Source organism: Macaca thibetana, chromosome 18 (assembly GCF_024542745.1).
Source record: "Macaca thibetana thibetana isolate TM-01 chromosome 18, ASM2454274v1, whole genome shotgun sequence".
NCBI lineage: Eukaryota > Metazoa > Chordata > Mammalia > Primates > Cercopithecidae > Macaca > Macaca thibetana.
The window spans coordinates 59,187,838-59,212,043 of NC_065595.1; the positions used below are offsets into that span (position 1 = coordinate 59,187,838).

The following is a 24,206-nucleotide window of genomic DNA, read 5'->3' on the forward strand; positions in this document are numbered from 1 at the left end:
CTTATAAAAATTGTGCTTGCATGGTTATAGTGAATATTTGCCTTAAAAATATAAACATGCTTTTAACAAAAATGAAAAAATATTAATGTATCACACTGATGAAGCTTTCTGGAAATACATGTAGCACAGAAAAATGGGCAGACAGGTTTTGTCAAAGTGAGGGGACTTTCTTAGCTTCTTTGCTCAAAAGTGGTGAAAGCCATTCACTACAGAGAGGAGAGAAGCAAAATGTAGTCCAAATGGCTACCCAGGAGGGTGCCTGACAGAAAATTTGCACAGTGCAAAACAAACAAACAAAAATCCCCTTCCACCCCCCAGTTTTGTAGTGTACCAACTTTCTGAATCTTTTCTTTAGAGTCGATGTTACAATATTAAATAGACTCTTCAGTGAGAAGGGGGATATATGAGCTACTTTTCTGGCAAATTCGATTAATTGGCTTAGGCCACCTGTGGCACTGGCTTTATCACATGCTAGAGTAGTAACATTTCCAAAATCTTTAAAGGACAGCAGTTACATGAGACAGGGGTATCTGTTACTAGGGAGAGCTTTGAAATAATGCTCCCACAACCAGCTGACAGGGGCACCAGCCAAACTGAGGGCCACACAAAACCTGATCTGAGAAGCAAAGGGAAAGTTAAAATTAGGAGGATGAGCCCAAGCTCCAGCAATTAATCAGAGGTTGACTATGTGGATGCCCGAAACACACAACACACATTTTTAAATGGACAAATGGTCGAATGAATTGATTAAACAAATAAAAACCAAAAAAGTTACTCACCTAACACTACCACACAAAATTCATTTCCTCTGATTTTCGATGCACAAATTGCCACCACATAATCTGGTAGCCTTTGATAGTGTCTCATTTCACTGAGAGTCCTTAAGGTCTCTGAAATGCCCTCCGCCAAAGAGTTCTGGGTCACAATCACATGAACCAAGTCTTGAGATACGCTGGCAATTAATCTAGCAAGCCAGGGGAGTTGTCCTGGTGACACAGGGACACACTGAGCACCTATCTGCAGGGCTCTTTCTCTCAGAGTAAATTCTTGCATAGCTTTCAGCATAATTTGCTCAAATTCTTCCCTGAGAGGTACCTGATCAGGACCTATATAGAAGAGAATTACAGCTGGAATTTAAAGAATCATAGGTAGAAGAGAGACATACACCCATGTGCTATCCTGCAGTACTTCTCATCCCACCATACATACTCCAACTAGAAAATAACCTCTTTTTCTTGGAGTGGTGACAAGTAGAGTCCTACTAATCACTTCCTGTTGTGAAATTATTTTTCTTTCTGCCTCAATTTTTGTGAAAAACCAGGCTTCTGTTTTTCCGTATTCCTGATTTTTAAAAGAGGATGTACTAAGCGAAACCATTAATTCCACGGTATGCCCTCGGAGCTGGTCCTTGCACGTGGCATATTTCTTGACCTATTAAGCTTAGCATTATGGAAATTGTTAATGACTAATGAAAAAAGAAGCCTGGCTGGGGACAGTGGCTCACACCTGTAATCCCAGCTCCTTGGGAGGCTGAGGCGGGCAGATCATGAGGTCAGGAGATCGAGACCATCCTGGCTAATACAGTGAAACCCCGCCTCTACTAATACAAAAAATTAGCTGGGCGCAGAGGCAGGCGCCTGTAGTCCCAGCTACTCGGGAGGCTGAGGCAGGAGAACGGTGTGAACCCTGGAGGTGGAGATTGCAGTGAGCCGAGTTCGCGCCACTGCACTCCAGCCTGGGCGATAGAGCGAGACTCTGTCTCAAAAAAAAAAAAAAAAAAAAAAAAAGAAAGAAAAGAAAAGAAAAAAGCCAACCTATTGGTATATATAACCAATTTTAAGTTTCATTCAGTTCTCATTTTATTCATAGGCATTTTGGAAAACATTTTAATGTATTGCCTCTAAGCCTAAATTTGAGAATACTGTGCATCAGGAAATGAAGTTTAATTATTTTTCACTCCCAAGTTATATTGAAGGCAGCCTCACACTTTTCCCAGATAGAGAACGCTTTCATGATCTAGTTATTCCCCAGCATTCTGGACTGTTAAATATGCCATTTGGCCCTTTTCTCCAACCAGTTGGGGCTAAACTTATACTGCTGACCTGTGGCCCCTGGAATCAGGGGGATTTTGTTTCTTACTCTCTTTAGAAACTCAACGTCTTTAGAACAAAATAAGCAAGTCAATGTTTGGTATCCAACTGACACAAATGAACTAAGATTTCAACATTTAGTTTAAATTGAAAGCAGTGAGAATATAGTCACTCCCTCTATTCAATCATTTATTTTGCTGTGTGAACCCAAGATTTGAAACTCAGGCTCTCATAAACCAGCTCAGACACCTCAGTGTCTGTGATCTGAGACCAAGCAACAGCCCCAGAACCCACTGCTAAAAGCCCCTTATGGAAGAACAAGGGGGTGATGGACTGGACGGACTTCTGCATGAGAAGGAGGCACCACAAGTGAGTCAGATCCATTCCTTCCTCTAATAGGGATCTAAGTGGTTTCTCTGGCCCTTCCCATCTTTTCTGGGAAAGTAAGAAAAGTAGGTGTTTAGTAATGCTTTTCAGACACAGAAAATTAAATAAAAATCTTATACATTATAAAAACAAACAATTTTAATTGAGAAAACAGCTTTTCCAGGATTGGGTGGAGGCCAGGGAGAGGTAGGAGAGTGGAATTCTCATAAATAGATTTTTCTCCTCTATACATGGAAACAGGGCAAGAAAATGGTAATGTATACATTATATCTGTGTTTCTTCTGTGCTTTTTTTTTTTTTTTAAAGACAGCTTCCCTTTGTCACCCAGGCTGGAGTACAGTGGCGCGATCTTGGCTTACTGTAACCTCCACCTCCTGGGCTCAAGCAATTCTCCTGTCTCAGCCTCCGGAATATCTGGGATTACAGGCATGCGCCAACATGCCCGGCTAATTTTTGTATTTTTGATAGAGATGGGATTTCTCCATGTTGGTCAGGCTGCTCTCAAACTCCTGACCTCAGGTATCCACCCTACTCAGCCTCCCAAAGTGTTGGGATTACAGGCGTGAGCCATCATGTCTGGCCTCTACTGTCCTCAGAAAACTGGCTGGGAATGTGGAGGGATGCTTTTAAAAAAAAATCACCAGGAGCCACCAAGATGTCTGATCTTCATTCAGCTTTATCAAATTGGCATCATGGTAATTGTCACTAGGTACACACTTTTCGGTGAGCTCAAAGTGGATAGAAGGTAGTCATCTATTTAAAGCTTTCTTCCACCAGAACACGACAGCTGAAAAGCAGGTGGCCCTGGCTGTCTCCAATTCCCTACTGTCTTTCATTAACAACCTGAAAGCTCAGGGACTTGGTTAATAGTCCATAAGACTGACTCCAGGACTGAGTAACACATTCTATCAGGAAGCATAATTAATTCAAAGTACAAGACATTCTGGGAAAATAACATTACTAAACATATTCACAACATCCCTTGTTGCCTTAAAGCTCGCTTTTATAGAGTTTTGACTGATGTACCATTAGGAATCAAGAAGTGGGGGAAAAGGTATTAAAATTTAAATGAGGTAAGAGACTTCTTAGAGTAAAATGTCTTGCTTCCAAAAATCAACTATCACTTTTTCATCCTCAGCCTTTTAAAAAATTATTTTTATTTTTTTAATTAGAGACAAGGTCTCAGTCTGTCTGCCAGGCTGCAGTGCAGTGGCACAATCACAGCTCACTGCAGCTTTAAACTCCTGGGCTCAAGCGATCCTTCTGCGTCAGTCTCCCAAGGTGATGGGATTACAAATGTGAGCCACCACACCCAGTGCCTCAGCCTCAGCGTTTACAATTACATTGCAGGTGTCTTTTCTCCACTTTTACAAGCTTGATAACAGTAATCTTTTCTTTCAAGTGCTGATCTCCAATAACTTAGGTTAGTCGAGGTATCAGTTTTAACGACTTTTCAGACAGAACTAACTTAATGAGAAAAGTCAAGGTTTAAATAGACTCAGAGGCTTCCAAGAATCTTTGGATTTGCTGATTTCATTATCAACTTCAAAGATTTTCAGATTGTGAAATGACTAAGATTTTTAAAAAGTGACTGTAGTGAAGAGGTACGTTCCTTCTGAAGAATTTTGCTTTTCTTCTGTTACCTCTAAGTAACTGGGCTGCTGAAGTATTAAAATTATTCTTTTAGAAGTTTAGATTTATTTTGTTAATGTCTATAATCTATGGCATATGTGAAACTATTCTTGATTGCCTTCTTGAAACCTCCAGAGGCAAAAAATAAAAATAAATAAATAAATAATAAATAAATGAAGGACACCAGAACAGTTGCTGAGGTATAGAGAAGTCTCAGTGTACAAAGCTTTAGATTTTTAAAGAGAAATAGCTATTCATGTATATTGAGAGGCTAATTGACTGGAAGTCAAATTCTGGAGGGAATTGATCCTGCAGGGCAGAGAAGAATCTGTGTAATTAAATTGAAATTGTTTCTTTCTTTCTTTCTTTCTTTTTTTTTTTATGAAAGATAACAGCGTTTAGTACTTTAAGGAAAGATATCTTATTTTGACCACTTGGTTCATTTAATTAAATTAGACTCTGATTTTAAAAATTGCTATTAAGATTGAAAAAGAGGTCAGGCGTGGTGACTCACGCCTATAATCCCAGCACTTTGGGAGGCCAAGGCAGGTGGATCACCTGAGGTCAGGAGTTTGAGACCAGCCTGGCCAACATGGTGAAACCCTGTCTCTACTAAAAATACAAAAATTAGCAGGGCATGGTGGCTCATGCCTGTAGTCCCAGCTACTTGGGAGGCTGAGGCATGAGAATTGCTTGAACATGGGAGGTGGTGGTTGCAGTGAGTCAAGATCGCACCACTGCACTCCAGTCTGGGAAACAGAGTGAGACTCGGTCTCAAAACAAACAAACAAAACTGAAAAAGAGTGCTAGAGTGATTTGCTTGGTTGGCTATAATATCACTCTATGAAGCCTGGTTTTACTAATTCTGAGTGCATTTAGAAGTTGGCTTTGGATCTTAGAACACAGTCTACAATCTAATTTCAGTATGTAGCAATTAAAATTATGTCATCAAATGAGCTGTGGACCCAGGTGAGTTTTATAATTGTATTACCTTTCAATAAGCATCATTAGCAAGTCCTAGGTTTATCATGAAAGTAGCTCTCATGGGAAATTGGTGCCATGTAAATTTCAAAAGGCCATGTCAAAGCAGAGCCCACGTCAAGTCAGCCTCTCAGGGCACAAAGAGTTCTAGTCAAGATTGCTAGCTAATGCACCAAAGACTGCATATGCCCTAATAAAGCTTTTTTTTTCTTTTAAAGTTATTTAGTCCAGTGTTTTTATTATCTCCTAACACTGAAGTATTTTTATTTTCTAGAATTAAAAAATTTAACGAGTGCATATAAATATTTTTACGTTTAATTTTACATCTCAAATATATTTTTTTCTTTTTTTTTTTGAGACGGAGTTTCACTCTTGTTGCCCAGGCTGGAGTGCAATGGCGTGATCTCAGCTCACTGCAACCTCCGCCTCCCGGGTTCAAGCAATTCTCCTGCCTCAGCCTCCCGAGTGGCTGGGATTACAGACATGCGCCACCACACCTGGCTAATTTTGTATTTTCAGTAGAGGTGGGGTTTCTCCATGTTGGTCAGGCTGGTCTCGAACTCCCCACCTCAGGTGATCCGCCCACCTCGGCCTCCCAAAGTGCTGGGATTATGGGCATGAGCCACTGCACCCGGCCACATCTCAAATATTTTTCTAAGTAAATCAGTGGCTTGAAGTCCTAGAGTGAGTGTATAATTAGATGGCCTACTGCCATTTGCAAAATAAAGGACATTTCGATGTAAATGCTGCTGAGCCACTCTAGTATTGTCAGGGCACCTGCATATACCCACTTTGGGGCTTAGGAGGATATATCAGATAGAGGAAGTGAAGGGTTCATGACCTACATATCCCCCTTACTATAACTTAGAGACCTTCCAAGGAGGTCCACAGTTATGACCTCAATGATAGAAAGCATGATGGGACTCCATCAAAGGGGTGTAGCTGGAGAAGAAAGAAAATGGGTGTAGGGCCAGTGGATAAACAAGATAAGAAGGCTAAATGGAAAACTGGAAAATAATTGTTTAAGGCAATGGCTGTGTTTGCATTCCAGATGGTAGGTGCACTTTCAGAAAGGAGGCCTAGCCAAGCTCCCCAGGGAAGGGGTGCTCAAGGTACAACCCTTTAAGGTTTTGCCTACCTTAACTACTTTGGAGACCTTTGGAGCATCATGAGACTGGACACTAGGTGGTGCAATTCATCTCCTCTAGGACCCAAAGAAGCAAAGAGGAAAGGAAAGGAGTAGAAAAGAAATGAAGGAGAGGAAAGGGAAAAGTTACAGAGAATGCGGATAAAGGGAAAGAACATTAGAAGTGAAAGAAGAAAAATAAGAGATAGGAGGATAAACGTGAGAAAGAAAGAAAAAGTACATCACAAAAAAACCTCAAAAGTAGTCACTAGCAAATGATTATGGAAAATGACTTACCCAGCCGCACAAGATACTGTATCGTCAGAAGAATCATGTTTTCCACGCTCAGAAATTGGCTGCCAGTCAACCCTAATTGTTCCAAATCTTTGTTTTCCAACTGTGGAATCTTGTAGCAATTCACCAGCAGAGGACTCACAACAATGTCACCAACATTTCCATAGAAATAGGGTAAAGTGCCATAGCCTGTCCCAATAGAAGCAGGTCAGTGCAGTTCAACATTTCTTTTTATGGTCCAACCAGGTACGCTTGCTCAACTAGGATGAAAGATGCTTAACAAAATTCCCTGCCCTCTGAGATAGCTATCAAACAAATCACTCAAATATATCAATCCTAAGGAATTCACTTGGATGCTCCACATTCTATCCTTATATTAAATTAAATGAACAGGAAACAAAATACAGTTGGCCCTCTGTATCTGTGGGTTCCACGTTCAATCAACCGTGGACTGAAATAGTCAGGGGGAAAAAATTCCACAAAGTTCCAAGAAGTGAAACTTGAACTTGCTGTGTGTGGGCTGAGTAGTACGCTGAATTCACGTGAATGACGTGATGTGTAGGCACTGTTATAAGTATTACAAGCAATGGAGAGGTGGTTTAATGTATATGGGAGGATGTGCATAGGTTATATGCAATTACTGTGCCATTTTATATGAGGGACTTGAGGATATTCAATTTGATATGGGAGGGGGCCTGGAATCAATCCCCCAGGGATACTAAGGGACAACTCTGTTTCTCATGGAAGGGACATGTTAATATTTTGCCGGAAGATTGATGAGTTTGCAAAACATGTCTGTATCCTCTGTAAAACTGCAATGATAAAATATTTCTGATAAAGTCCCTGATCAAGTTTATTTTCAGATAAGAAATCAGAAAACAACAAATGACAATACGGCTGGGCACAGTGGCTCACGCCTGTAATCCCAGCACTTTGGGAGGCCGAGGCGGGAGGATCACCTGAGTTCAGGAGTTCAAGACCAGCCTGGCCAACATTTTTGCCTTTAGTAGAGGCGAAACCCAGCTTCTACTAAAAGCACAAAAATTAGCCAGGCACGGTGGCACGCAACTACATGGGAGGCTGAGGCAGGAGAATCGCTTGAACCCAGGAGGCAGAGGTTGCAGTGAGCTGAGATCGCGCCACTGCACTCCAGCCTGAGTGACAGAGCGAGACTCCATCTCAAAAACAAAAAAACCAGCCAGGCGCGGTGTGGCTCCCGCCTGTAACCCCAGCACTTTGGGAGGCCAAGGCAGGCAGATTGCTTGAGATCAGGAGTTTGAGACCAGCCTGGCCAATATGGTGAAACCGTGTCTCTACCAAAAATACAAAAATAAGCTGAGCGTGGTGGTGCACGCTTGTAATTTCAGCTACTCAGGAGGCAGAAGAATCACTTGAACCCAGGAGGCAGAGCGTGCAGTGAGCAGACTGTGCCACTGCACTCCAGCCTGAGTGACAGAGCGAGACTCTGTCTCAAAAAACAACAAAAAACAAGGCCGGGCGCGGTGGCTCAAGCCTGTAATCCCAGCACTTTGGGAGGCCGAGGCGGGCGGATCACAAGGTCAGGAGATCGAGACCACAGTGAAACCCCGTCTCTACTAAAAATACAAAAAATTAGCCGGGCACGGTGGCGGGTGCCTGTAGTCCCAGCTACTCAGGAGGCTGAGGCAGGAGAATGGCGGGAACCCGGGAGGCGGAGCTTGCAGTGAGCCGAGATCGCGCCACTGCACTCCAGCCTGGGCAACAGCGTGAGACTCCGTCTCAAAAAAAAAAAAAAAAAAAAAAAAAAAAAAAAAAAACAACAACAACAAAAAACAAAAACAGAAACAAACAATACATGTTTCACTTCCTGAGATTTCCTTTCCTTTCCCCTTTCCTTTCCCTTTTCCTCTGCCCTTTCCTTTCCCCTTTCTTTTCCTTTCCGACACTATCCACCTGGAGATATTACTGAGATTTTCTTAAAAAAAAAAAGTAAACTAAATTTATTGATTAACAGCAAGATTCTACTAGTTTCAGGCACTTGGAGATCCCTGCTCCTTTGTTATCTTAGCTATTTTTGTGAGGCTGTCTTCCTAAATGTCAGTAAACAGTCTCAAACTGTTTTAGAAATAGATAGGAAAAAAAATGTGTCCAAATATGACCTGTTTTGGTGGTTGATGGCGAGGATAGTCCCTCTGTGAGACTTTCTAAAAGGCAGGCACCAAAGGACCAAAGGGTCCCCATGTTCTATGCATCTTTTCAAAGCTTAGTGGCACTATGTTAATGTTCAAAAAAAGCTTCCTAATTCATACAGCATTTAAGCAACTGGGATCCCCTCAGTACCTACAGAACCAGGATTAGCAGACAGAGTAACCAGGTAAAGGACATGACTCGAAGCAAAACCATCCAATTAGGCAGGCTCAGGCCAACCCAAAAAGCAAATAACACTGCATGTAAACACATCCTAAAGATGTGGGGACCTTAAACACCCTATCTATTTTGTCCTAAAGGTAGAGCGAGCAGTCTCCTTCTGGCCTAGGGCAGCCCTAAACCAAAGAGACTCCTGACATGGGTATGAAAAGCACTAAGTTAGTCCTGGAATGTAGGGACCCCTATATGTCTATACCTCCACTTGTAGACCACCTGGAAGGACTCAGCCTCCTCAAAGATACTAAGGTTCAGACCTGCAACTGTGGGGCCTCTTGGTTCTCTTGAGTAGGGTCTGTCAGCTGGCTTGGCTTGTTTTATTTCTTTGCGGTTTGGCTCCCTTTGACTGGAATGTCCCCTCCCCGACCTTGTCCACTTTGACCAACCTTCAGGACCCAGCTTAACCAAGACCTCTGGGAAGTCTTCTCGGACCCCTCCAGGCAGAGGAAAGTAAGCCCTCTCTCAGAGCTCTGAGTTCTGGTTGCTCTCGGTTGTGAATCTCTAAGGAGCTTCCATGTCACAGTGTGCTACAATGGTATCGCCTGTGAGTTGTAATGCTTATTTACCAACCCTAGTGGCTCATGGGAGGTGAGACTCCCCCAATAAACAGTGCTCCTTGAGGGCAAAAAGACTTTGCCTTATCCTCAGCTCCTAATATAGCATGAAAGAGCAGGCCAATAAAAGCTGAAAGAATCAATAGATGGATGAATATCTTCATGAATATGTGAAAAAACACAAACAATGAAATGGAAAAACACTCCTAGATTCCAGCAGACACAGGCAACTTGGAATTCCATTGCCTTACCTATCAGAATTACTGGTCTAACTCCTGAGTTACTCAGCAGGTTTTCAGGAACAATTACAGTCTCCCCTGCAGGAATGGGCCTGGGTTGTAAAATTCCAGTTAGTGGGGTCTGTGGAACTGGCGCAGATAAAAGGGGCTCTGGAAAAAAAAAAGTTTGACAAGAAAGATGACATGTGAAAACTAAGTGAAATACAATAGAAAGCAATGCAGTTTTAATACTTTTAATAGAGAAATATTAGAAATCTAACGGTTTGTTGTGTTTTTCATTAAGTTGATTACGTAAAGTGATAAGTGAAAAAAACAAAAGGAGAAAAAAATTAACCATAATCATATTATATGGCTATAACTACTATTTAGCATTTTGGTGACTCTCCTTCCAGTTGTTTTTTCCATATGCAATATTTTGGATCCTGTTTGGTATTTTAGCTTTCCCCCCGAGATTATCAAAGGCATATATCTGTTCATTACATACATTTTGAAAGGTGTAGAAAAGTGTGAAGAAGGATGAATTCATCATTAACCAGTACTTCCTACAGGCAACCATAGTGATAGATTGGCATAATTATTTGTGTATATAAGATGTCTATGTAGTCTTTAAAACTATTTATTTAAACAAACATTTAAATAACTCATTTATGTCTTAGAACCAGTTTATTTACAATCGTCTGTGGTTTGTTCAGCAAGGTAGACAAATGTTTGAACTGTGGACACCAAATGGCTACAGTTAGATATTCTGAAAGAGAGCCAGTTGGTTTTGGTTTTTCAGGTTTCTAGCCACAGACTGAACCATCCAGGTCAGAAATAATAAGCATGGGTCACATAAAGAACCAGATAACAGCAGGGAAAATCTAACACCACTACTAGCAAAACAAGTCGATATATGCCCTATGATGGTGGGTTGGTAGCATTGTGTCCCATATAATGAATGACTTTTCAATGCTATGGGTTAAAACTAAGTCAAAGGTTGAATTCAGATCAGTTGTAATGATCTTGTGTGTGTAGGGAAGGCAAATACGATCGTGACAAAACATTAGCTACTATCAATTTCCTCACATAACTCATCTTCAAGAGTTCAGGGAAAGAATGGAAGTAGAAGATATCTCTGTGAATTAAAAACACACTCACGATCCATCTTATGTTAAAACCTTACCCGTTCTTGAAAGAGGACGAACTGTAGGGACAGGTACAACTAAGCCAGGTTGGGGGAGAGGTGACCCAGGATACCATCCCCGGTGTCGTTTCTTTGGTGGCCCAGAAATGAACATGGTAGCTGAAGACAAACAAAAAAACAAAAAAAGAGATCGTCTTGTTCTCAGCCATGTGGATGAAAGGAAAGAATGCCAGAGTAACACAGAACCTTTAATTTGATTATACTCAGAAAGTCTAAATCACTCCTTTAGAGGTAAAGTTTTAAAAAAAGCCACATTAGTAACCTAACATTACAATAATAGCCACTTAACATCTGTATGTTGTTTTACAATTCCCAAGTTTATGTAGCTTATTTCATTTGATTCTACCCACAACCTTGTGGTGTTGTAGGGCAAATATTGTTGTTATACCCATTTTGTAAAAGGAGAAAGGAAGGCTCAGATTTGTCCAGGATCACACAACAGACAACTTCGAATCCTGTACTTTGGTCAGCTACACCCATGGTTTTTCAAGACACTTCCTTAAACATTTGTTTCAACATTATTTCCCAGTTAGGTCATCCATATAGAATCCCAAGATATTTACTCATTACTGTTCACACCAATTACAAACTTTCAAAACGTTGTATGACGAGCTGAGAAAAAACTCCCGAGTATGTTGCCAGCTAATTCATTACAAAATCTGGAGCACTTCTAATCCCAGGTAAGTGCATTATTACAAAACTCTATGACAAGTATGGTACCTTGGTCTCCTGATGCATAGCTAGGTCTTGGTGACAGAGAGTAATTCCCTGTGTGGGCTGGAGTGGAGCTGGATGCACTGCCCTTCCCTCCATGGCTACTGTTTCCATTAGCAGCATCTGTAGAACACAAGGAGAGGAGTGCTCAGAACAGAGGCTGGGCAGGACCCTGCTTTCTGGGATGCTGGAACCATCTGATAGACCTCACACTCTAGAATTCCAAGAAACCTCATGGATAGGACCCAGTCCAGTTACATAAAACCAACTGCAACTGTCAGAGGAAGAGCTTCATTAAAATTAAACGTCACTTAGAAACAGTTTCCTAGGACCCCAAGAGATCTTCTGGAATCACTTTCAGTGAAGCGTTTGGAGATGATGGGTGGAAGGAAGGGAAAAAAATTCTTATATATATATATATGTTCTTAACTTTGCGTCATGGAAAGTTTCAAACATACAGAAAAGTAGAGAGAATAGGATAATGAACATCTACATACCCAGCATCCAATTTCAACATTTATCAACACAGCCCATCTTGCTTTATCCACCCTTACCTCCGCCCCCTCCACATATGTACAAGCATGCTGTGAATTATTTTGAAGCAAACCCATATCATTTTGTACATAAATACTTCTGTGTGCTTCTTTATTTTTTTTGAGACGGAGTCTCACCGTGCCACCCAGGCTGGAGTGCAATGGCGCGATCTTGGCTCACTGCAAGCTCCGCCTCCCAGGTTCATGCCACTCTCCTGCCTCAGCCTCCCAAGTAGCTGGGATTACTGGCGCCTGCCACCACGCCCGACTAACATTTTGTATCTTTTTTAGTAGAGATGGGGTTTCACCGTGTTAGCCAGGATGGTCTTGATCTCCTGACCTCATGATCCGCCTGCCTCGGCCTCCCAAAGTGTTGGGATTACAGGTGTGATTTTTTTTTTTTTTTTTTTTGAGACAAGGTCTCACGGTCACCCAGGCTAGAGTGCAGTGGCAGGCTCAGAGCTCACCGCAGCTTTGAATTCCTAGGCTCGAATGATTCTCCTGCTTCAGCCTCTCAAACAGCTGGGATTACAGGGGTGTGCCATCACACCTGGCTAATTTTTAAGGTTTTTTTTTTTTTTTTTTTTAAATGAAACAGGGTCTTGCTATGTTGTCCAGACTGGTCTCGAGCTCCTGGCGTCAAGCAATCCTTCCACCTTGGTTTCCCAAAGTGTTGGGATTACAGGTGTGAGCCACCATGCCTGGTCTTAATGTATTTGTTTCTAAAATAAAAAGACTCTTTTAAAAATAACTGTAATACCATTACTATCCTTAAAATTAACAATGATTAATACTTTCTTTTCTCCTCCTTCTTTGAAACAGGGTCTCACTCCATCATCCAGGCTGGAGTGCGGTGGTACAATCACAGCTCACTGCAGTCTTGACTTCTGGGCTCAGGCAGTCCTCCCACCTCAGCCTGACAAGTAGCTGGGGCTATGGGCATGTGTCACCACAGCTGGCTAATTTTTTTTTTTTTTGTACAGACAGGGTTTTGCCATGTTTCCTAGGCTGGTCTTGGACTCCTGGGTTCAAGTGATCCACCTGCCTCAGCCTCCCAAAGGGGTGAAATTACAGGCATGAGCCACTGCATATAGCCAATAATTTCTTAATATCATAAAATATCCTATTAGTATTCAAAATTTTCCCCAACTATCTTTTAATTATCTGTAAAAAAAATACTTTTTTCAAACAGCTGGCTTGTTCAAATTGGAATTCAAAAAAGATGCACATACTGAATTTAGTGACTGTGTCCCTGAAACCTCTTTTAATCTATAAGATGCCCTTCCCTTTTCTTTCTTACAATTAATTTGCTGAAAACCTGGCAGAATTTTCCATTTTCTAGATTTTGCTGATTAGATACCTGTAGTGTCACTTATTCTCTTGTCCGCTGTATTTCTAATAAACTAATTATTAGATATAGAGGTTTGATCAAATTCAGGATTTTTTTTGGCAAGAGTATCTCATAAGTACTGTGGTATACAGTATTTCCATCAGGGGGCACATAAGCCCGTTTTCTCTCTTCTTGTGATATTAAGATTGATTAGTAGGTTCAAAAGTTGTCAGCATAATCCTTGGCATTATAAAGTTGTTCAGCCTTCATCTGATGGTTTTAGTAACCATGATTACTGATCTATTACTTCATTGATTTTTTTAATGCTGTAAAAACTTGATTCCATTGTTCAAAGTCGGTAATCCAACCAGAAGGTAAATCCTGCAAGAAATGTTGAACCTGAGTAAGAACAGAAGTGGGCTGTGTAAATTATGATGCCTAACTGTTGAAAAATATCCAAAAATGGCCAGGCACCAGGGCTCACGCCTATAATCTCAGCAATTTGGGAGGTGGAAGAGTAGGATCACTTGAGCCCCGGAGTTTGAAACCAGCTTGGGCAACATGTGGAGACCCTGTCTCTACAAATAATTAAAAAAGAAAGAAAAAAAGAAAAGTTTCCAAAAATGACAGGCTCTCTTTATGCTCATTCTTCTTCTACTTCTCTTAAAATTTCTTCTCTTTTACCACTAAACTTGGCTGGGTGCCATGGGTCATGCCTGTAATCCCAGCACTTTGGGTGACCAAGGCTGGCTGATCACTTGACTCCAGGAGTTCGAGACTAGCCTAGACAACATACTGAAACCTCGTCTGTAAAAAAAAAAAAAAAAAAAAAAAAAAAAAAAAAAAAAATGCAAACATTAGCTGGGCACGGCGGCATGTGTCTATAGTCCCAGCTACTTGGGAGGCTGAGGCGGGAGGGTTGCTTGAGCCTGGGAGGTTGAGGCTGCAGTGAACTGAGATTGCACAAGTGTACTGCAGCCTGGGTGGCAGAGAGATACCCTGTTTCAGAAAAAGAAACACACACACACACACACACACACACACACACACACACACACACAGAGCCACCACTGAACATTTTTAGGATTTTTTTTTTTTAATTTTTATATTCTCACTCTGTCACCCAAGCTGAAGTGCAGTGGCATAAACATGGCTCACTGCAGCCTTGACTTCCCAGGCTCAAGCCATCCTCCAGCCTCAGCCTCCTGAGTAGCTGGAACCACAGGTGCACACAACCACACCCAGCTAAATTTTTTTTATCGTTTGTAGAGACCAGGTCTCACTTTGTAACCTGGGCTGGTCTGGAACTCTTAGCCTCAAATGATCCGCCTGCCTTCGCCTCCCAAAGTAATGGGTTTACAGGTGTGAGTCACTGTGCCCAGATGAATCCTATCTTTTGTTCACAGCTTGCCTCAGCCTACATCTCTCCTTGGCTTATACTATTTACACTGATGACTTTAACTAGATGTTGGTGGCTCTATTCTACACCCTCAGTCCTGAATTATCCCTGTGATAAATTAAATGGCTGTTGAACAGCTCCACGTGGATGTCTTATGGGAATCTCAAATTCAGCATTTCCAAAATTGAACTCACAATCTCCCACTGGAGAACCTGATCCTCCTTCTGTATCCCTGTCTCAGATGATGGCATCAACATAAGCCCAGAAAGTTGAATGTCAACTGAGACCCCTTCTTCTCCTTGATGTTCACATTAATCAGTTAATTCCTGCTGGTTTCACTTCCTGAGTAGTTCTCTAATTTGTCCTCTCCTCTGCAACCTATTATCACTCTAGCCAAGGACCTCATCATTTGTCACTGAGACGACTGAAATGACCTCCAACTAGTTTTCCTATCTCGTCTTCTTCTTACACATTACAGCCAAAATGATCTAGCTCAAGTTCAAATCGAACCATGCCATTCCTCTGGTCTATAAGTATACAGTGAAATCCACGTTTCTTAGCCTGGCTGCCTATAACTTTTCCCTTAACCACCACTTACTCACCTCTTGCCACTTTTTGAGTTTTACATTTTATGGTCCTAACAAGTCCAAATTGCTGGAAATTCTTGCATATATCATATTGCTTTCCCCTCTTCCCTTCTTTTCCTTTTACCATTGTTTCTGCTGTTCCCTGAATCTGAATTGCTTTTCCTCTACTCCTTTGTACAGTGAAGATCTCCTCATTGTCAAAGACCAGATTCCTCTGAGAACTTATTCTTAATTACTCCTACAATGCTGGGCTAAAAAAACCCCTTTGTTCTGTGTTCTTCTGTACATTGCCATGCTTGCTACAGTACACTGAAAATATCTTGTCAGAGGTCTATCTCCCCCACTAGATTACAAGGAAACTGGGGGTCAGGGATTGAACCTTATTTATCTTTGTATTCCCAGTTCCTAGTTAAAGCAGGTGCCCAAGAAATGTTTGTTAAATGGAATCAAATTGTTATGTCACTTCCAAGTACCAAGTGTCATTCCCTGACTCTTCTGGTTGGAATGTAGAGAACACAAAGCTTCGCACACTAGTACATTATTACAGACAGCCCCAGTTCTCTCTTCAACTGGCAGGGACAGGCAGCTTCTGTTTTCTTCTATCAATTTGTCAATTAAATGTCACACAAGTCTTTTACGGACTATGTATTTACCAAAGAAATATAAGTGAGGAAAACATCACCTGCAGCAAAAGTCTTCCCTACAACCTGCAAAGATAAAGCCAGTGGTTTCACAACATTCTTATTCCGGGTCAGGTCCTGAGCTCCACTTAAATTGATTGCAGAATTAGCTGGACTGAGAATCGGCGAATCTTTAAAATGAAAGAGTTTGTTTAAATTAGCAACTATTTATATATGCAGGAAGGAAGTTAATTCAACAAGAGTTGAGAAAAAGCAGATTACAGAATTTCAGTCCTTTCCTTGAACTATTCTGACGTTTAAAAAAGTCCATTTCTATGTATACTGTTTTTTTATTTTTTACTTATTTAACAAACACTCACTAGAAGTTACTATGTGATGCATGCTATTTTAAGTACTTTAAATATATTAATTCAGTTAATTCCTATAACAACTTTGTAAGGTAAGTATTACTACCTTAAATAATAGTAGTCATTTAACCTAGTCAAAATTAACTGTGGAGTTAGTCTCCACAGTCCCCCTTAAAGCCATATATGTGTGTGTGTATACATATATTTATATATATACATTTTTTTGTGTGTATATATATATTTTTGTGTATATATATATGTGTGTGTGTGTGTGTGTGTGTATATATATATATAAAAAAGATGAATTCTTTGTAGGTTCTGGATATTAGCCCTTTGTCAGATGAGTAGATTGCAAAAATTTTCTCCCATTCTGCAGGTTGCCTGTTCACTCTGATGGTAGTTTCTTTTGCTGTGCAGAAGCTCTTTAGTTTAATGAGATCCCATTTGTCAATTTTGGCTTTTGCTGCCGTTGCTTTTGGTGTTTTAGACATGAAGTCTTTTCCCATGCCTATGTCCTGAATGGTAACAAATTTACAAGAAAAAAACAAACAACCCCATCAAAAAGTGGGCAAAGGATATGAACAGACATTTCTCAAAAGAAGACATTCATACAGCCAACAGACACATGAAAAAATGCTCATCATCACTGGCCATCAGAGAAACGCAAATCAAAACCACAATGAGATACCATCTCACACCAGTTAGAATGGCGATCATTAAAAAGTCAGGAAACAACAGGTGCTGGAGAGGATGTGGAGAAATAGGAACACTTTTACACTGTTGGTGGGATTGTAAACTAGTTCAACCATTATGGAAAACAGTATGGCGATTCCTCAAGGATCTAGAACTAGATGTACCATATGACCCAGCCATCCCATTACTGGGTATATACCCAAAGGATTATAAATTATGCTGCTATAAAGACACATGCACACGTATTTTTTATTGCGGCACTATTCACAATAGCAAAGACTTGGAATCAACCCAAATGTCCATCAGTGACAGATTGGATTAAGAAAATGTGGCACATATACACCATGGAATACTATGCAGCCATAAAAAAGGATGAGTTTGTGTCCTTTGTAGGGACATGGATACAGCTGGAAACCATCATTCTTAGCAAACTATCACAAGAACAGAAAACCAAACACTGCATGTTCTCACTCATAGGTGGGAAATGAACAATGAGATCACTTGGACATGGGAAGGGGAACATCACACACCGGGGCCTATCATGGGGAGGGGGGAGGGGGGAGGGATTGCATTGGGAGTTATACCTGATGTAAATGACGAGTTGATGGGTGCTGACGAGTTGATGGGTGCAGCACACCAACATGGCACAAGTATACATATGTAACAAACCCGCACGTTATGCACATGTACCCTAGAACTTAAAGTATAATAATAATAAATAAATTAAAAAAAAAAAAAAAAAAGATGAATTCTTGCTCTGCTGCCCAGGCTGGAGCGTGGTGACATGACCTCTGCTCACTGCAACTTCTGCCTCCCGTGTTCAAGCGATTCTCCTGCCTCAGCCTCCTGAGTAGCTGGGACTACAGGTGTGCGCCACCATGCCCAGCGAATTTTTGTATTTTTTGGTGGAGGTGAGGTTTTGCCATGTTGGCCAGGCTGGTCTCAAACTACTGACCTCAAGTGATCCAACTGCCTTGGCCTCCCAAAGTGCTGGGATTACAGGCATGAGCCACCACGCCCAGCCTCAAAGCCAGATTTTAATGAGATGTTTTTATCTCTAGCTAGATGACTTTATTATTTTAAAAGCATCATGCAAACTAACTCACTGAAATGTAGGAGAAAGCATTTTTCTCTGAAAGTTGCTTTAGTTTTATTTTTTCTTTTAATAAACTAGAATTAATTTACGGCAACACCAGGAACATCCAAAAGAAAGCTTTTCGGATTAAGAAAATAATTCAGCCCAGAAAACCACATGCTATTTCAGAGACAGGCTGTGGAAGACAGAAAGACTCAAGCCAATCAGAGTTTTTCTAAATGAGTAGAGACCCCAAATCCCTGACTACTCCAGCAGAACAGCTAGATCGATTAACACAGGAAGGTGTCAAACCTCTCTGAGAGTCTGAAGAGCACGCTCTAAGGAACAGGATACTTACTAATGGTGCTCCATTAGAAATTATCTAGAAAATTATTAATCCCACAACATGATTCCTGATCCATCTAATCATTGTTTCTCATCAGAACTCAAAAGAATGAAATCGTCCCCCACTGGCTTGGAAGAGTTAACGTGCTTCTCTGAGGGCCTGACTTACCCACCAGTGAGTGATTTAAGGTCTGCTGGGAGAACCCAGTGCACACACGACATTACAAAGTTGTAGGAAACTGAAGATGACCCCAATTTTTCATGTCTTAACAGAGCCTTACAGGACAAGAATCCAAGTTAAGTCTGCTATGCTATTACACAGATTTGTCTTCATGTTTCAGGCCACAGTCATATTGTTTGGAAGATTAGTAGCTTTCTGTACTAGTTCATATCTATAATTTTAGCATATCCCTAATTTGAAGAGTGATAATTCATCTTATATTCTGAAAACAATGAATGCAAATTGGTACAGAATAATGTACTAAAAATGAGAAGGTATAAAGTTAATCTACAGAAATAAATCTTCATATATATAAACAACAATCCATAGTTAAACAAAATGCCTAGGAGTAAGCTTAGTAAGAAACGTATGCAACTACATGAAGAAAACATTATAATATTTCTGGACGTAGTATCTGGGATTTGTCTTAACATAGTGAAGGAGGAAGTCAGATTAAATAACAATCACTATGTGTTCATAAGTACTGAAGCTGGGTGATAGGTCATGGTGGTGGTTTACTTTATTATTCTATCTTTATATGTGTTTGAAAACGTCAGCTGGGCATGGTGGCTCACGCCTGTAATCCCAACACTTTGGGAGGCCGAGGCAGGCAGATTACCTGAGGTCAGGAGTTCAAGACCAGCCTGGCCAACATGGTGAAACCCTATCCCTACTAAAAATACAAAAATTAGCTGGGCGTGGTGGCACACACCTGTAATACCAGCTACTCGGGAGGCTGAGGCAGAAGAATTGCTTGAACCCATGAGGTGGAGGTTGCAGTGAGCCGAGATCGTGCCACTGCACTCCAGCCAGGTCGACAGAGCGAGACTGTGTCGCAAATAAGAAAAAAAGAAAAGAAAAGAAACTGTTAAGATTTTTTTTTTTTTTTTTTTTTTTTGAGACGGAGTCTCACTGTGTCGCCCAGGCTGGAGTGCAGTGGCGGGATCTCGGCTCACTGCAAGCTCCGCCTCCTGGGTTCACGCCATTCTCCTGCCTCAGCCTCCGAGTAGCTGGGACTACAGGCGCCCGCCACCATGCCCGGCTAGTTTTTTGTATTTTTAGTAGAGACGGGGTTTCACAATGTTAGCCAGGATGGTCTCGATCTCCTGACCTCGTGATCCACCCGCCTCAGCCTCCCAAAGTGCTGGGATTACAGGCTTGAGCCACCGCGCCCGGCCAAAACTGTTAAGATTTAAAATTAAAAAAAATAACTTATGAAAATACACCTGAACAAATATGAAGACATAACATGCTTCCAAGCAGAAATACTCAATGTCAAAAAGATGCCCATCAACCTAAGTTAATTTATAAATCTAATGTGATCCTAGGAAAATTCCTACAGGTTTAGATATTATTACAATTACTTGAATGTTTTAATGAGGCAAGCTAATGTAATGCTGATATAAAAATTAGACAAGAATACCTGGAAACATTCTAAAAAATAAGAGAAATGAGGGGAGGCTAGAATTGTTATATAATAAAATATATTATAAAACTTCAATGAACAAAACACTATGGTCTTGGTACAAACAGAACAATGGAACAAAAGAGACAGTAAGTAACAGATTGAAATACACATAAAAATTTAGTAAAAGATAAAAGTAGCAGCTCAAATCAGCAATGAAGAACCATTCAGTAAATTATATTGAGGCAATTATGTATACAGGAAAAAAATAAAGTTGTACCAGCATCTTACACCAGGTGTCAAAAAAAAAAAAAAAAAAAAAAAATCAAATGGACCAAAGATATAAACTTAGACTCTGAAAATATAAAAATAATAGAAAATATGGAAAAATTAATTATCACCTTGATATGGAAAAGGCCAAACTATTAATCAAAATGCAGAAGTCATAAACAAAAGACTAATAAATTCAGTTACAAAAAATAAATAATTTCTGTATGGCAACATTTTATTTTATTTTATTTTATTTATTTATTTTTTATTTTATTTTATTTTATTTTTTTGAGGCAGAGTCTCACTCTGTCGCCCAGGCTGGAGTGCAGTGGCGTGATCTCAGCTCACTGCAAGCTCCGCCTCCCGGGTTCACGCCATTCTCCTGCCTCAGCCTCCCCAGTAGCTGGGACTACAGGCGCCCGCCACTACGCCCGGCTAATTTTTTTGTATTTTTAGTAGAGACGGGGTTTCACCATGTTAGCCAGGATGGTCTCGATTTTCTGACCTCGTGATCCGCCCGCCTTGGCCTCCCAAACTGCTGGGATTACAGGCGTGAGCCACCGCGCCCGGCCTATTTTATTTATTTTTATTTATTTATTATTTTGAGACGGAGTCTCGCTCTGTCGCCCAGGCTGGAGTGCAGTGGCCGGATCTCAGCTCACTGCAAGCTCCGCCTCCCGGGTTCACGCCATTCTCCTGCCTCAGCCCCCCGAGTAGCTGGGACTACAGGCGCCCGCCACCTCGCCCGGCTAATTTTTTGTATTTTTTAGTAGAGATGGGGTTTCACCGTGTTAGCCAGGATGGTCTGGATCTCCTGACCTCGTGATCCGCCCGTCTCGGCCTCCCAAAGTGCTGGGATTACAGGCTTGAGCCACCGCGCCCGGCCGGCAAAATTTTATAACAACATAAATAGTAGCCAGAGAGAGGTGGAGTGGCCATCCTAATCTCAGAAAAAATAGACTCTAGGCCGGGTTCGGTGGCTCACGCCTGTAATCCCAGGACTCTGGGAGCCCGAGGTGGGCGGATCACGAGGTCAGGGGATCGAGACCATCCTGGCTCACATGGTGAAACCCCGTCTCTACTGGGTGACAGAACAAGATGCCATCTCAAAATAAATTAATTAATTAATTAAAATAAAATAAAATAAATGAAAATTAAACACAACATACAACTTATGGGATGCCACTAAAGTAATTAGAAGGAAATTTATAGCTGTAAATGCCTATATTAAAAAAAAGAATGATCCCAAATCAATCACCTTAAAAGTGATCCCAAATCAATCACCTTAAGAAACTAGAAAAAGAAGTACACACTAAACCCAAAGAAAGAAAAAGAAAGGAATAAAGACAACAGCAGAAAGGAATAAAGGAACAGAGAAACAATCGTGGAAATGAACAAAACCAAAAGTTTGTTTTTCGAGTGAATCAACAAAATTGACAAATCTTTAGCCAGATTGACCAATGAAAAAAGAGAGAAGATATAAATTACTAAAATTAGGAATAAAAGAGGGGGCATCACTGGCAACCTTAAAGAAAAAAAAAAAGCATTATAAACAAATGCTATGAACAATTGTATGCCATTGTTACAGACTGAATTGTCTCCCCGCCATTCATATGTCAAGGCCCCAGTTCCTAAAACCTTAGACTGTGACTGTATTTGGACACAGCACCTTTAAAGGGGGTAATTATGATGAAATGAGGTCATGGGTAAGGGCCTAGTCTGAAATGACTGGTGTCCTTAGAAGAAGAAGAGACATCAGGAATGTGCCCACACACAGAGGAAGGCCACGTGAGGACGCAGCAAGACGACGGTCATCTGCAAGTCAAGGAGAGAGGCCTCAGCAGAATCCAATCCTGCCAGCACCTCAGTCTTCGACTTCCAGTGTCCAGGACTGTGTGAAAATAAATTGCTATTGTTTAAACCACTCATTGTGTAGTATTTTGTTAAGGCAGTCCCCGCAAACTAATATAGCCATCAAATTAGATAAATCTAATTAGGTAATTAGATTTGAAATAGACAAATTCTTAGGACAGAAATGATCAAAATTGACTCAAGGAGAGAGAAAAAATCTGAATAGACCTATAACAAGCAAAGAGACTAAATTAGTTAAAAAAAAAAACCAAAAATAAATCCCACAACTATCCACAAAGAAAAGCCTAGTTCAGAAGTCTTCCTTAGTGAATCCTACCAATATTTAAAGAATACCTTGCTTTCTCAAATTCTTTCAAAAAGTAGAAGAAGGAGGAGCATTTCCCAACTCAACTTCTTAAGGCCAATATTACCCAGACAAACACATCAAACGGCTGAGTGCCATGGTTTGCACCTATAATCCCAGTTACACAGCAGGCTGAAGTGGGAGGACTGCTTGAGCTAGGAAGTTTGAGGCTACAGTGAGCTATGATCGCACCACTGCACTCCAGCCTGGGTGACAGAACAAGACCCCGTCTCAAAAAGAAAAAGAAGAAAGAAAGGAAGAAAGGAAAAGAAGAAAGGAAGAAAAGAGGAGAGGAGAGAAGAGGAAGGAGAGAAGAAGGAAGGAAGGAAGGAAGGAAGGAAGGAAGGAAGGAAGGAAGGAAGGAAGGAAGGAAGGAAGGAAGGAAGGAAGGAAGGAAGCTAGGCATGGTGGCTCATGCCTGTAATCCCAGCACTTTGGGAGGCCAAGGCTGGTGGATCACCTGAGGTCAGGAGTTTGAGACCAGCCTGGCCAACGTGGTGAAACCCCATCTCTACTAAAAATACAAAAATTAGCTAGCCGTGGTGGCAGGCACCTGTAATCTCAGCAACTTGGGAGGTTGAGGCAGGAGAACTGCTGGAACCTGGAAGGTGGAGGTTGCAGTGAACCGAGATCATGCCATTGCACTCCAGCCTGGGCCAACAACAGCAAGACTCTGTCTCAAAAAAAAAAAAAAAAGGTTATATGCTATGACTAAGTGAGATTTACAGCTGAAATTCAAGGTTGGCTTAACATGCGAAAATCTATCCGTGTTATTCCATACACCATATTAATAGAATAAAGGACAAAAACCACGTGATCATCTCAAGAGACACAGGTAAAGCATTTGAAAAAATCCAACATTCTTTCACGATAAAAACACTCAACAAACTAGAAACAGAAGGGATCTTCCTAAACTTGATAAAAAGCATCTACAAAAAACCCACTACTTTCAGTTTCAACACAAGAGGACAAAAAACAAACAAAACAAAACAAAAGGACAACAACCCAAAATAAAAACAACAAAAAACCCACTGCTACCATCAGACTGAGTGGTAAAGATCAAACTATGATCTGGACCAAGATAAGGATGTCCACTCTTGCCACTTCTATTTAACATGTACAAGAAGTTCTACCTAGGGTACTTAGGAAGGAAAATAAAATGTATCCAGGTTTGAAGGAAGAAGTAAAACACATCTATTTGCAGATGACATGATCCCGTATATAGGAAATCCTAAGGAAGCCACTACAAAACTACTAGAGGTAATAAATGAGTTCACCAAGGCTTCAGGACAGAAGATCAGTATTCAAAAATCAGTTGTACTCCAGCCTGGGCGACAGAGCGAGACTCCGTCTCAAAAAAAAAAAAAAAAAAAAAAATCAGTTGTATTCCTATGTAATTGCAATAACCCCAAAATATACTTAAGGAAAAACTTCCATTTTACAATAGCATCAGAAATAATAACTACTCAGGAATAAATACAACAAAAGAAGTGTAAAACTTATACTATGAAAACTACAAACCACTGTTGGGTTTTTCATTTTT

General features: G+C 40.8%; 2 protein-coding genes across 8 annotated transcripts in view; both read right to left on the reverse strand.

The window, feature by feature from the left end:
* SNRPD1 (small nuclear ribonucleoprotein D1 polypeptide) overlaps positions 1 to 24,206 on the reverse strand; it is a 340,677-nt gene that overhangs the window by 179,288 nt on the left and 137,183 nt on the right. The gene's annotated exons all lie outside the window — the stretch shown is intronic.
* Positions 1 to 24,206, reverse strand: part of GREB1L (GREB1 like retinoic acid receptor coactivator) — a 296,873-nt gene that overhangs the window by 72,452 nt on the left and 200,215 nt on the right. For 5 of the 7 annotated variants that reach the window (XM_050767624.1, XM_050767625.1, XM_050767626.1 and 2 more), the window contains exons 8-13: positions 16,135 to 16,263; positions 11,610 to 11,726; positions 10,869 to 10,988; positions 9,719 to 9,856; positions 6,514 to 6,699; positions 780 to 1,106 (exon numbers count right to left, since the gene is read on the reverse strand). In XM_050767624.1, coding sequence (XP_050623581.1) covers positions 780 to 1,106; positions 6,514 to 6,699; positions 9,719 to 9,856; positions 10,869 to 10,988; positions 11,610 to 11,726; positions 16,135 to 16,263 — 1,017 coding nt within the window. The remainder of the gene's footprint in view (positions 1 to 779; positions 1,107 to 6,513; positions 6,700 to 9,718; positions 9,857 to 10,868; positions 10,989 to 11,609; positions 11,727 to 16,134; positions 16,264 to 24,206) is intronic. The other 2 variants (XM_050767628.1, XM_050767627.1) reach the window with 1 other exon arrangement.